The 13,237-nt window shown below is 44.1% G+C and overlaps 2 protein-coding genes and 1 long non-coding RNA gene across 5 annotated transcripts in view; 2 read left to right on the top strand and 1 right to left on the bottom strand.

The window, feature by feature from the left end:
• dnaaf11 (dynein axonemal assembly factor 11) overlaps positions 1-8,320 on the bottom strand; it is a 25,753-nt gene extending 17,433 nt beyond the window's left edge. For 2 of the 3 annotated variants that reach the window (XM_015036134.1, XM_015036135.1), the window contains exons 1-6: positions 8,247-8,319; positions 7,603-7,770; positions 6,436-6,513; positions 6,195-6,367; positions 5,112-5,272; positions 4,832-4,969 (exon numbers count right to left, since the gene is read on the bottom strand). In XM_015036134.1, coding sequence (XP_014891620.1) covers positions 4,832-4,969; positions 5,112-5,272; positions 6,195-6,367; positions 6,436-6,513; positions 7,603-7,770; positions 8,247-8,256 — 728 coding nt within the window. In that variant the 5' untranslated portion in view covers positions 8,257-8,319. Of the gene's footprint in view, positions 1-4,831; positions 4,970-5,111; positions 5,273-6,194; positions 6,368-6,435; positions 6,514-7,602; positions 7,771-8,246 lie in introns of all 3 variants that reach the window. The other variant, XM_015036136.1, reaches the window with a different exon arrangement.
• On the top strand, positions 5,261-5,489 carry LOC106949707 (uncharacterized). Its single transcript, XR_001425433.1, has 2 exons — positions 5,261-5,333; positions 5,399-5,489. It is a non-coding gene; the product is annotated as an uncharacterized LOC106949707 (long non-coding RNA).
• A 1,031-nt stretch (positions 8,321-9,351) lies between the features above and the next one.
• On the top strand, positions 9,352-13,145 carry LOC106949704 (zinc finger protein 316). Its single transcript, XM_015036140.1, has 4 exons — positions 9,352-9,809; positions 11,100-11,173; positions 11,247-11,358; positions 12,348-13,145. The coding sequence occupies exons 1-4, from the start codon at positions 9,575-9,577 to the stop codon at positions 13,043-13,045; spliced, it is 1,119 nt and encodes a 372-aa protein (XP_014891626.1). The 5' UTR covers positions 9,352-9,574; the 3' UTR covers positions 13,046-13,145.
• The last annotated feature ends 92 nt before the right edge of the window (positions 13,146-13,237 follow it).

Here is a 13,237-nt window from a genome sequence, read left to right as displayed (position 1 = left end):
AGGAGGGACGGAGAGAAGGAGGGACGGAGAGAAGGAGGGACGGAGAGACAGAGGGTCAGGGGGACGGAGAGAAGGAGAGCTGGTCCTGGTCTTGGAGGAACTGGTCTTGGCTCCATCCCTGATGGACACCTCTGGTTATTCACAAACCCTAAGTGGAGACGATGACGACCTGAACTTGTGAGCGTTCAGAAGTGAGGCTGGCAGTGGGCTGTCTGGGTCTGAGCTTCAGCGGTTGGTCAGGTCGCACTGGACTGATGGAGGAGTTCATCTTAAGACACTCAGAGGTTGTTTAGACTGTAAGAGGACCGGAGGCCCACCAGGTGTCTCAGGCCCCAGCATGCTCAGGCGTACTCCACTCTGCAGAGGTCCGAACATACTCAACACGGACTCAAAGCAGACCAGATGATGCCTCAGAGAAACCGTTCAAGCTAATCTCCACCTCCACCGTCTCTATGCAGCTCGATTAGCGGTCCCCATTAGTCAGGCTGTCAGCTTCTTTGACCTTGAAGCGTCTTTGTGTTTTCAGTCTCAGCTCTACAGAATCGTCTCCTGGTCGACCTCACAGTGGAAACAACCACAGGAGCAGGAATTTCATCTCTCCTGACATTCCTGTGATGAATGGATTCATTGGTGCTTTGAGCTTTTTAGACTCTAAAAACTTTTACTTTTCAGAGTGTGGGTTAACTCCGACTGAAGTGCTGAACATTTGGAGGACTGATCAGAAACACCTCCAGGTCTTTGGCAGCAGACGAAGCAGCAGAGAGCGGCAACCCAGCAGGATCATTCATCGGCCAAAGCTCGGCTGTTCTGCTGCTTAAGGTGTCAGGAAAGCTGAAAGCTGTGAGTCAGCAGGAAGCGGCTCTGTCCTCATGGGCAGTGTGAAAACCGAGACTTTCTAAAGGCTCTGTGTGATGCAAACCAGTGGACATCCAGAGATAAACTGAACCACAGCGGACCAGCTGATGTAACGACTTTCTGTGCCAGAAAACACAACAAAAATTGAGCCATTTGACATTTTTTCTCAGCTCTGTCTGCTTGTTCTGACCCTGTTTCCTTCAGAGCCTAAACCTGAGCTCTGTGGTTTTATTTTGAACAACAAATAAACAGAAACATGAGAACCGAGTAAATCCTGCAGACTGACGGGAAACCCGAATCATCCCGTTAGAGGTGGGATGGTGTGTTGGTTCGTCTGGAGGCGTTGAACACAGACGGTCCGGTCTGATCCGCAGGTCCCAGAGTTTATGGATTTATAATCAGAGACGTTTCCCCATCAGGTTTATCTGAATGGCCTTTAATCACAGCTACACCCTTTACCACTCCAGTTACAGAACAGCAGAGTGACGCTCCACCAGGCGGCCGGATGACACTGACGGACCTTCAGAAAGGGACGGATGCAGCCTTTAACCGAGGAAACAGCCGACAGACTCACATACTTTAATCCCAACAGCGCAAGATTAGCAGGACTGGCTCTACTGGTATCAGCTTCCTGTCCTGGTTGCACACCTCGAACATCAAGTCACATAAAATGCTCAGCAAAGAGGTGAATGATTTATCCTTTAATCATTTAATGGTTCAATGGGGCTGATTCACCGGGTTATAAAGACTCAGGTCCACTGGCATGGACCCACAGCCGGCCCAAACGCAACAACACACCAGGTGAAACCAGTTTAACTCATAAAGCTGAAACCAGTTTAAGTCATGAAGACACACCAGATAAAACCAGTTTAAAGCACAAAGACCTGCAGTGTGGAGACGGCCGGTACTCTGTGTGAACCAACTGAAGCAGCAGTCGATTGGACCGTAGGTCCTTCTCCTTCATTGTGGCTCTAAGCGGTTCTTCCTCGGTCAGCCCCAGCCAGATTCTGCACGCCTGGGCAGTTCCTCTCTTATTTTCTTTAGAAACCGGGCCAGGCCAGCTGCTTTGGCTGATTGGTTTGTGGATTTATGTTACTGGATGAGTGACAGCGGTACCTGTGAGGGTCAACTGGTCAGGGCAACCCATGATGAATCAATATACCGAGAGGTTTCAGAGAACCTGTCTGCCCAAGAGTACAGGTGCAAAATGACTTTGGAGCGCTGGCCACCGCTCCTTCCTGCCGACGGTCCTGACCACAGACTGAGAAACCAACGGAGACACACCTGACGATAGCTCAACCTGGACATTAACCGGCTGCAGTGAGAGTTGATAATGGTGAAGGAACTTAGTGCTGCCATTAACATTGTGCACTTCACCATGGAAAGTACTCCTGGCTCAGTACTCCTCTGCTTTCTCCGAGGCTGAACCTCTGATGACTGCACTGATGTGATCAACCTGGTGGACTCTTTGTTTTGACTCTTTGTTTTGACTCTGCTGCCAGTTCAGTGCTTGTCTCTCCTCTGTCCTGTTAGTTGTAGCAGAGGACGGTTTCTTCTTCCTGTTGAAAGGTCGTTGTTCCTCTCCACTCCACCAGATGATTAATCACGATGACAGATTGCTGTAAAGTCAGCGACACAACCCAAACGATTGTCTGCTGTCGTCCAGGAAACTCTGGAAACAGATTCAGCTTCCAGGGGAACCTGGTGAACCTGGAACAAACTGTGGGAAACTAAATATTTCCGTCTTGTGATTGGCTGAGTGGGATCGTTCTGGATCAGCGGGACCCAGTCTGGAGTCCAGTCAGAGTCCCAGAGACGTTTCCTCCAACCAGGTCCAACACGTTTTCACACGTTAACTTTCCTACTTCAAACAATCCAACATTTAACCTGTAAATCATCACCTCCAAACCCGTCAGTTCTGTTCTGGACCCGTTGGTTCTGTTCTGGACCCGTTGGTTCTGTTCTGGACCCGGGCGTTCTGAGTCTCAGCGGGTCGCAGCAGAACTCTGGGTCCAGTTCTGTCCATCCAGGACGGGTTCAGCGGCTACATCCCGTCTTCCTGCTGACCTGGCCGGTCTCTGTTCGGTCCGACGTCACCAGAACATTCTCAGAACAATCGGCCCATTAAGCTGCTAATTAACCCGAGCGGACTCGGCGGCAGACGCTCTAATCTGCTCTGCTGACGTCAGATTAAGGTCAGCCATCTCTTCATCTGCTCAGGACGCTGAGGATGGGTCCGTTAGCCAGCAGCAGCTGCATCGTGCTGCCATGACCCAAAGGTCCGCTCTCGGTTCTGCACAGAAACGCTCAACATGTACCGATGTTTTATTCTGTTTGGTTTGTTTTTTATTTAACTCAGTTGTTTTTTCTTCCTCTGATGAATCTCTGGCTTCAGTGTATAAAGACTTCAAGGGAAATAATTTCTTGTGTTTTTTCTGTAATTTATTCCAAAAGTTCAATAAATAGATTGATGGAAAAAAAAGGGTGAATGTTGATGCTGTGGGCCGGAAGGAGCTCCAGTAGCAGCCAGTCTTACAACGAATCTGAAGAGGCTTCTGATTGAAGGCTGTAATGATCCCGGCAGCAGAGACTCCATCAGCTGTTTTCTAGCTCTGCTAATCCACCTCGTTTGATTTTGCCACTTCGCTTTAAACTTGTCTGGCTGAAAATGGCCACATATCTTTAAATTATTGAAACAGAACCCATCTGACAACAGGAAGTAGGCTGGTAGATCATAAAAAGACAAATTATGTCCAGATCTAAACAAATGGATGAGAAAGTCCCTGATTTACCGTCTGTCTTCTTCTGGTGCAGAATTAAGATGCATGTTTCATGTCAGAGAAGAAAAAGTTGGATAAAATGCGACATGAGAGTTCAGACTGCTGACGCTTTGAAAACTGTAATTTAGCTCCACATACAGAAGTGGCTCAGATTGGATGTCTGAAAAAAGAATCGGGCCGTTCAGACTCATGTGAAAAGTCGGACCTGGTCACATTCGGCTGATGAATTATGATTTTAACATCAAATTTGGTGAAATGGAAAACTCATCTGATCTGATCTAGACTCGGGTCCTGGAAGCAGTTTTTTGTTTACTCAGGTTTTCTTGGTCTGATATTAAAGTCTGGATAAATCTGAACCAAACCCAAAACAGAAGAATCCTAAAAGGAGAAAAAACCTCATTAGTTGGGTTGGGAGGTACCAGCAGGTCTGGTTCTGTGGTTTGGGATCACAGGTCCAGATGTTTGTGCGACCTGGACTGAAGGTTTCCATCTTTCTATCTGGTTGTTAAACTGGATCCTGAACCAGTTTGAACTGGAGCTGAATCTGTTTTCTGCTTCCTTCCTGCAACATTTCTCTGCGTTTTCCTCTGATTTTCCTCAAGGATGAAGAAAATATGAAAATGTCAGGAAGCGTCGTAACATCAGCTGCTCAGATGTTCAGTTTCTGCTCAGGTGGAGATAGAAACAGGGGCTATAGTGACACCTTGTGGCCAAGATCCTAAACTACATCCAAACAGACAAAGTTCATATTTTAAGTTCTCAGATATTGGTTCCTGTTTAACGCCTGGTTTTCTAATAATATGGATATATTAATATAGATACACTATGTAAGTACATAATTAAATATGTTTTTTAAATCTGTGTTTAGATGTTTATTTATTCAGAGTCTGATTGATTAGGTCAGAACAAGAATAATCTGCAGGATCAGGAAACAATTGACAATTTTCTCAACAAAATTATTCTGAATGTTTAGGAGAATTGCTCCATAAAATAATTTCACATTTTTAATTTGTTTCCAAAACAATAAAGTTAAAATGTTTGGCTTTTCTTTTAAATTTACTGTAAAAGAAAAGCTAAATAATTTCTTGGTCAGACTCATGAAAGAGAACTGGGATTATTGTGAGTTAAATCGAACGTCTGACACAAACAGAGTCAAAGCGTTCAGAGGATAAAACGGATGAAACTGGTCCACTCACTTCCTGTTGGCGTTCTTCTCCTCCTCCAGGCGGCGGTGCGCCTCCAGCCGGGACTCGGGGGTGAAGGAGCAGGGCGTGTGCCAGAAGTCCTGCTCCTCCTCCTCGGCGCTCCGCAGGTTCTCCTTGTCGTCCTGTGAGCTGAGGAGGAACACGCAGACATTCAGACCATCTGGGAAAGTTTGAATCAGGTTTGCTTTCACCTCCAGATCCTGAATTTAAAGGGAAATACGATCAAAACTCTGTTCTTCTGATAGAAATAACTCCACTTGCTGAAACTCACTCTGGTTTCCTCTCCTTGTCTCGTCGTGAAGCCTCCTCTCTCTGCTCCTCTCTCCTCCTCAGGTACTCCTGCTCCTGCTCCCTGACTCGCCTCCTCACCTGCTCCAGGCCCTGCGAGGCTCTGATCCGCTCCGACCGGCTGATCTCCGTCCCGTCCAGCCACTGGAGACGGACACACAGGACAGGGGACTTCTGGATGCTAACGACTTAGCTTCAGCTGCAGGTACTGTCTTCAAATCAAGATCCTGAAAGGTATTTAAAGGTGACCTATTATGCTTCATGGAACAGGTCAGCAGACGTTTATGGCAAAGAAGAAGTGGCTCCTCCTGTACAACCAACCAGAATGCAGCAAGTGGTTTCAGGATGGTAAGTCAACAACGGAACATTTGTGTTTTCCAGCAGCCATTGTACAGCACAGACAGCAGGAAAACCAGCTGAGCAAACGGGCTGGAGCTCGGCTTGGGTTGCTAGGTAACGCGGCAGTGCTTGCTGATTATGGATGTTACCTTCTGAAGGTTTTTGAAACCAAAAAACTCTAACCTGCAGCTACAGCATAGCTGGGTACTTTGGATTCATAGAAATTTGACTCCGTAATGTAACGCCTTGAAATTGGGCCTCTGTCTCTTTAAGAAGCTCCTGCTGTTTCTGAAGCTCCGCCTCCAGGAAGTCATTCCAACATGGATCCTCTATTAACCCCTTAAAAGAGTTTTTACCAGTGTTGCTCTGAGAAGTAGCTCACCAGGTGTTTGCTAATAGCTGCTGGCTAGTCTGAAGGAGCTGAGGGGAGAAGCTGCACTTTGAAGGCGGGGCTAAGTCCACCCAGGCTTTTTAGACTTGGCGATTGAAGGATTTCTCAAACATGTTTGAAAGAATCAAAGCAACACTCCAGGTTTGTTCCTGATGAAGGAAAAACATTATAACATGATGGAAAGATCAAAAAAGTTGATCATTAAGCTCTTGGACAGTTTTTAGAAGCAATAGACGCCAAAATGGAAGAACAAAAACCTGCGAAATGTGAATTTTATGTAACAGGTCCTCTTTAAAATCACGGTTTTGCTGATGATGTGTGAGGAAGTGCAGTGACCTTGAGCTGAGGCAGCGCCGCCACGACGTACTGCCGGTAGCCCTGGAACTCGGTGCAGGGGTTCCCCACCAGGAAGAGCTCCCTCAGGTGGGCGTTGTGCTGCAGCGACTCCACGCTGCTCAGCAGGCCCACAAAGTTCACCGTCAGGTCCAGCTTCCGCAGGCTCTCACAGCCTGAGGGCAGGAGCAAAATCAGAGTCTGGTTCTGAAAAACGGGCCTGCGGGGTCGGCTCAGCGCACACCTTCCAGGTTTTCAATGACTTGGATGTTGTTCAAGGCCAGATTCAGATACTCCAGCTTCTTCAGGCGCCCCACGTTCTCTGCAACATCAGAAAAGACCAAACTATAAAAGATAAAACAATAATATCTCCTCAGGAACTCAGTATTTGCAGCTCTATAACTGATGAAACACTAATAATCAGTCATATCCAACAGAGAAGCAGGAAAAAAATCCTAGTTCTGGGAATTGTGAATCAATTCAAGACAATCACATTTCACCTGCTTAAACTTTTGTAAAATAATATTTAGAATGATTCTTTGATATATTTTTATTTAAGAAAAACCCAGGCAGCTAACCTAATATTTGTTATTTAAGTATTTTATGCACAAACCTGTCTTTGTTTAAATATAATCTGAGTATTTTTAGAACTGTTTTAAATAAATGTTCTATATAAAATTATTCCTCTGGTCAGTCACATAATTTAAAGAGAATCTGTAGACCGTTGGAATAGAATAAAAGGTTTCTGAAACAAAAATAGTTTCTGGATCGAATCTTCAGCCTAAAAATCAGAATTTATTTTCTTGCTGCTGAAAGATTCATGTCTCCGTTATCCAGTCATTTCTACCATAAATAATAAAGTTCTGGTTTCCATACGTTGACATGAATGCTTTAATTTAGGGATTTTAATGAGTCGTTTCAAAGGTTTTTTTTTAAGGGAATAAAAAGAAATGAAGTCATTTTTTAAAACTGTCTCTAAACTGTCTCTAATCAAAAGTATTCACACCCTCACTTGTATTTTTCAAAGCTCTTCACTAGGTTTCACCTTTTCCAGACACTTCTGTATCTGTCAATATGATCTTAACATAATTCTGGATGAATATTTGACCAATTATATTATAATAACTCATCAGAACTGGTTTTGGAACTCACTAAGCAAACTGACATTAAACTTCCTTCCTTAGCTGAGGAGTTTTGAGTCATTTTTACCATAAATAAATAATAAATTCAAACTCCATTGTTTTTTTTAGTTTTTTTTATCATTTCTACTGTATGTTGTATAATTATTATTCCACCCTGAAAGGAGAATGGTTCAAATAAATCACTTGAAGCTGCAGATGATACAGCATAAACCCCATCCTGTGTTCTCCATGCAGCTCAGACTGATGTGTCTCCTGTAAACCGATCATACCGATTCTGGGGATGAGGTTGTTCTGCAGGTAGAGGATCCTCAGCTCCCGGCACCACCGGTCCACATGCTCGATCCGCTCGATGTCCTGCTGGTGCAGAGAAACCTCCTCCAGGGAGAGGATCTCACAGTCGTTGTGCTCGGCCCGCCGCCGGATCAGCTCCTCTGTGACTGGATGGAGAAAAACACAAAGAACATGGACTTCACATGGACCCACAGGACTTTATGGAGCATTTCTGAATGTTTATGATTAAATTATTATGTTAAAACATGTCAGGAACCTACAACAGAATGAATTAATTCAACACATGACTATTTTAAACCATTAGAATATTATAATTAACTTATTTTTATTGATCAGTGATATTTATATTTTACGCATACTTCTCCGCATAGTCTTTCAAAATAATAATAAAGTTCTGGAAATCAGAACTTTATTATTACATTACGTAACAACGCCACTGAGCGGCTAAGCTAACTACCATTTATTTTCCATGAAGCGGAAACAAACTAACCAAAAACTAATAAAATTAGATACAAATATGATTTTAAAACAAATAAATCCAAAAGATAACTGTAAAATTAAGCTTATAGACGTTAAGTGTTCATTTTTATTAGTTTTTCGGAACATTTCCCCCTAAACTTACTGTAAACCATCTTCGTCTCAGTTGTTGTGACGCGTTGCCGTGGAAACCAACTTTATGCTACGTTCAATTTCTGCAGGAAATTTTAAGCATATCAAAACTAATTTAAAGGCTTTTCTTTTCTGAACTTGAAATTATCACAAAACAAGTCAAAAATTAAGAATAAAAAATGAAGTTTTAAGTGAATTAGTGAGCCTTTAAATGTAACAAAAGTGATAGGATCCAGTCAAAATTGATCAATAAATCAGACCGAGTTCAGACTTCTGTTTAAGATAAATACTCCATCATTATTTTATATAATGTATGAATTTTTACGTTTATTGTAGCAACTCATGCTTGTTTTATTGTCTTTTTGTCTCCTAATAAAGAAACCTTGACTTTCAATACAATTTATTTTTAAGTTTTTACTGTAGTTTTTCTTAAATAATAGGAGTTACAATAACATTTAATTTCCCTTTAAGATTAATAAAATATTTTTGAATTTAAACTAGAACTTGAAATAGAAATGAAATATTTGACTTTTTATTGGTTCTCAAATGTACATTTACTTCTCATGAACTTTTTGATTTAGCAAATTCCCTCCATGACATGCTGGGTGATGCTTCTACATTACTTAAATTTTCTGCTACACACCAGAAACACCGTCACACATTTACTGTTTGTTTCAGGCGTAAAAACATCTCTTCTGATCGAGTAACAATTTCGTCTTAAGACGGAGCAGGCGAATTAAAAAATACAATATAAAGTCATGAATTACGGGAATAAAGTCGTGCAATATAAAGATCAATGTTACGGTTCAGTTTTATTCTCATATTGATGACTTTATTCTTATATTATTATGCCTTGGTCATTATCGTACGACCCTATTCTCGTATTATTTCGTTATTATGATAATATTACACCTTTATCCTCGTGTTATTTCAACTTTAGTGTCATTCTCGTAATATTAACTTTTTGTTTTTTAGTCTGACCCCAATACTTCGTAATTCCAAAATCTTCTTCAAACATATATTATTTAATGTACATTTAAACTCATTTGTCAGGATTAAATGGTCAAACATAAAAAAAATAAAATAAAGCCCGCATTTACAATGTGTTCTTGAACACCGCATCCCATTAAGCCTCTGACCCTTATTTTGAAAATTCAGCGCACACAGAGGGGAAGTCCAAACAACATCTGCAGCATCCGGCCGTTTTCCCTGAGCAGGTGAGCCGCTCTTCGGCTTCAAAAACGGTGTAGTTGTCTACAGAAAGCTGGAGGTCGCTGGATCTCACCCTCCCGGCCTTACGGAGCTGCTGCTGCTGAGATTTGCGCTCGTTTCCCCGCCAGAATGAGCAGCTTGAAGGGGTTCCAGTCCCAGCTGTCGTCCATCATGGAGGCGCTGACCCGAGCCGCGGTGGCGGAGATCTGCGGGCTGGTGGATGACGGCTACGCCGTCCTGCAGCTGGAGATCTCCCGCAGCCGCAAGGAGAACGAGGCGCTGCGGTCGAAGCTGGAGCTCATCGAGTCCATCATCGCTCGGGGCAGCCGCCGGAGGGACGGCGGGCCGGAGGATGCTGCAGCCGGTGAGTTCAGCGGAACCGAACAGGTGAAGGTTCATCACCGGTTCTGTTTTTATTATTATTATTGGTTGCGAATAATGGAATCAGAGCTTCATGTTTCCACCAAACTCCATTAGAAAACTGCAATAAAGCGGCTTCGGCTCTACTGGGAACAAAGTTAGGATGCAATTCTCAGCAGGAAGAGTTTACTTTTAGTCACTTTTTAATTCGGCATATTAATAAAACCGGAAACTACAAAACATCCCTGCGTTACTATAGTTATAGAAGGAGAAGTATTCAGTGGGTTTGTTTTGTTATTGTTCAACTGACCTGTTTCCAGGGCCGGTTAAAAGGTGAGTGGAGCCCTGAGCAGAATCCTATGTGGCCACCACCAACCTACTGTCTAGTTAATGTTTTTATTCTATAATGTCACACATAGAGAAATAACACAGATTAAAGATATCGCTTGATTTTGGTGTTGGACTACAAACTATAACAATTTGTTTGTATTTATTTGAAACATTATGACAATTATACCTACCTAAGATAACAGCTATTGCAGTCATATTTTAAATAAGATTAAACAAGTAGCAGCTGTAAGACAGTGTTAAAGTGTGGTAGATATTGCTCCTTTATTTCCCAAATGCCAAAATTTTCTTGAGAGGAAAACATTTAGCTGTCCTCTTTCCTCAGCAGCAGGTGGGGGAGGGGCAGCACTGGATAAACAGTAAACACTGCCATCTTTCCAAGGACTGAATAGAAAATAAGGATTTTGGAACTGATGTCATTTACACACATTCCTGATTTATTACAGCACCACAAAGCTAGTAGCATGATGGTTTCTGATTATTTTTTACAAATCTGTCAGTGTTAAACATTTGGAAAAAAACAAAACATGAGAATTCTTCCTAAAGTTTCAAATGTCCTGATCTGGAAAACCACAAGTTTTAACCATACATTCTTTCTAGATATTAAAAATATTGTTTGTACAGTTGGAATAAGCATAAAAGTTTGATATTTTTATTCGTCAGTGCAGTGGAGATGACTGACTGGGCTTTCAGAGGCATTTCAACACAAGCAGATATTTTTGTTTTAAACTATGATGGAGCCTCTACCGTGCTTTACTGGTATGATCGTTTCAGTTGAGGCTGAATCTGATAGTCCTTCAAAACGCCAGGAGAACGTATAAAAATAACAGCTTATTCTGTCTGTCTGGGGTTTCTGCATTTTACACTTCATCCTGGAAATATTAGACATTTTTCTGGATTTTTTTCCTGTAGTTCTGTTTTTATCTGTGTTTGTTTTTCCACCCAGAGTTGGAAGCTGAAGCATCTCTACAGCAGGTAAAACCCTCCAGCTTCAGAGGGCATGGATCCGTTCCTGCAGAGGTGAGACATCCACCATCACTTTACTTCACTAATAAACTAATCCAGGTAAAACCGCCATGTTGTTTTCTGACAGGACTCTGCTCCAGCTGCTGCGGAGGAGCCGATCCAAATGGATCAGGACATTGTTGTGATCAAAGAGGACACAGAGGAGGAGAAGGACGACTCGCTGCTCCTGCAGGAGGACGGTGAGAGGAACCCACGTTCATTTGGGTTTATCCAAATATTCCAGCTTTAGGCCTTGTCCACGTTTTGTTTTTCTTTATAAAAAAAACAAAACAAAAACACATTATTTTAAAAAATTTCATACACATGGGATCAGTTTCAGAAACGTGATGATCCACACCAACCTGCTGAATTACACCACTGAGCATCCAGACCCATAAGGGGCAAATCTAACACCTGTCAGCCAATCACAGTCCTTCAAAAGAACCACGACTTCCTGTTAGGAACCAGCTGACCAAAGGTGCTGCAGCTCAACTTGGGATTCTGGGTAATGGGTGGAACTTTGCTGGGGTTGCTAAGTAACGGTGGAACTTTGCTGGGGTTGCTAGGTGACAGGCATTACCTGCTGATTTGTGACGTTATATTTCACAGGTTTTTGAAATCACTAATTTTCCAGACACCAGAAAAAAATATTGACATAGTTCCCACAAGTCTGAACCATAAGTCATCTGCGCCACTGGACCACCATCTTGGTAGGCAAGTGTAGCACAAAGCAAAAACAAACCCTCTTGACCAATGTGCAAGAGACAGATGTCAACAAATTGACCCATCTGAGACAGAAAATGTGGCTTGTTTATTGTTGTCATAGAAACTCCATAGCAACTGTCATGACAGTTAAGGATACCTACCAAGAAGGCTGTAGGCTACAAAGTTCCTGGAAGTGACATCATCAGAGATATGTCTGGCCAAAACCAGCCGAGTGATTTCTGTTTTGTTTTAAGCATTGAGCTGTTTTTAGAAGCAGTAGAAACCCAAATGGAAGAACAAAAACATGCAAAATGTGAATTTTACATAATACGTTCCTTTTAATAATTGTTTGTAGTGACGCTAACAGAGTTCTGCTGTGGACGAAAGACCAAACCGTATATAAATCTGTTCAGCTTTCTCGATATCCTGGTATGTATGGACTAGGCCCGAGTTAGTGAAACCTTTCGCTCTGATCCGTGTTCAGGAACGGAGGCAGAACCGGGCCTCCCTGTGGGGCAGGAGGGCCCGTGCGGGAGGAAGATCTCCGACATGCGGTGTTGGGACCAGAGCAGCTCCTGCAGCGGGCGGCCGTCCCCGGGCCCGTCCGGCGCCGCCGAGGGCAGCTCTGCGGACTTTGACCTGGCCTCCGAGTCGGACAGCGGCGCTCTGTCTGCAGCGGACATGAGGACCGGCTTCCTGCTGGGGTCTGGAGACGGACCGGCCGCTCTGCCCGGACTGTCAGACCTGAAGCGGGGCTCGGCTCTGGTCGGGTCCGTCCCCTGCGATGTGGATCTGGACCCCGGTGCCTCCTGGAGCAGCCAGGCTGTGCCCAGCATGGTGCCGGTGCCGCACCGCTCCATGCTGCTGGCGCTTGGCAGCTCCAGGCTCGACCCGCTGGAGCTCAGCCGGTTCTGCAGGGACCAGCGATTTGCCTGTAGCTACTGCGGAAAATGCTTCACATCATCGCGCAGCCTGGAGACGCACGTGCGCGTGCACACGGGCGAGAGGCCGTACAGCTGCGCGCAGTGCGGGAAGCGCTTCACGCAGTCGGGCCACCTGAAGACGCACCAGAGCGTCCACACGGGGGAGCGACCCTTCTCCTGCGAGCACTGCGGGAAACGCTTCGCGGCCAAGCAGAACCTGCGGATCCACCAGCAGAAACATCATATGGTGCCGCTTTGACTGGGCCAGAACCGAGCCCAGACCTGCTGACCCACAGACAGGGCTGGCCCAGGCCTTTAGGGACCCAAAGCAGATTTTCACATGGGGCCCCCCATACCAACATGTCAACAACAGATTCCTCATTCCTGAGCTGCTCTGTGTGTAACGTTCCCACTATCATTAGCAACATTTGAAACTAGCTTACCAGTGTTA

This window comes from Poecilia latipinna, unplaced genomic scaffold, assembly GCF_001443285.1.
Source record: "Poecilia latipinna isolate Pla-1442-1.1 unplaced genomic scaffold, P_latipinna-1.0 Scaffold358, whole genome shotgun sequence".
Classification (NCBI taxonomy): Eukaryota; Metazoa; Chordata; class Actinopteri; order Cyprinodontiformes; family Poeciliidae; genus Poecilia; species Poecilia latipinna.
This window is presented reverse-complemented; position numbering and strand designations above follow the sequence as displayed.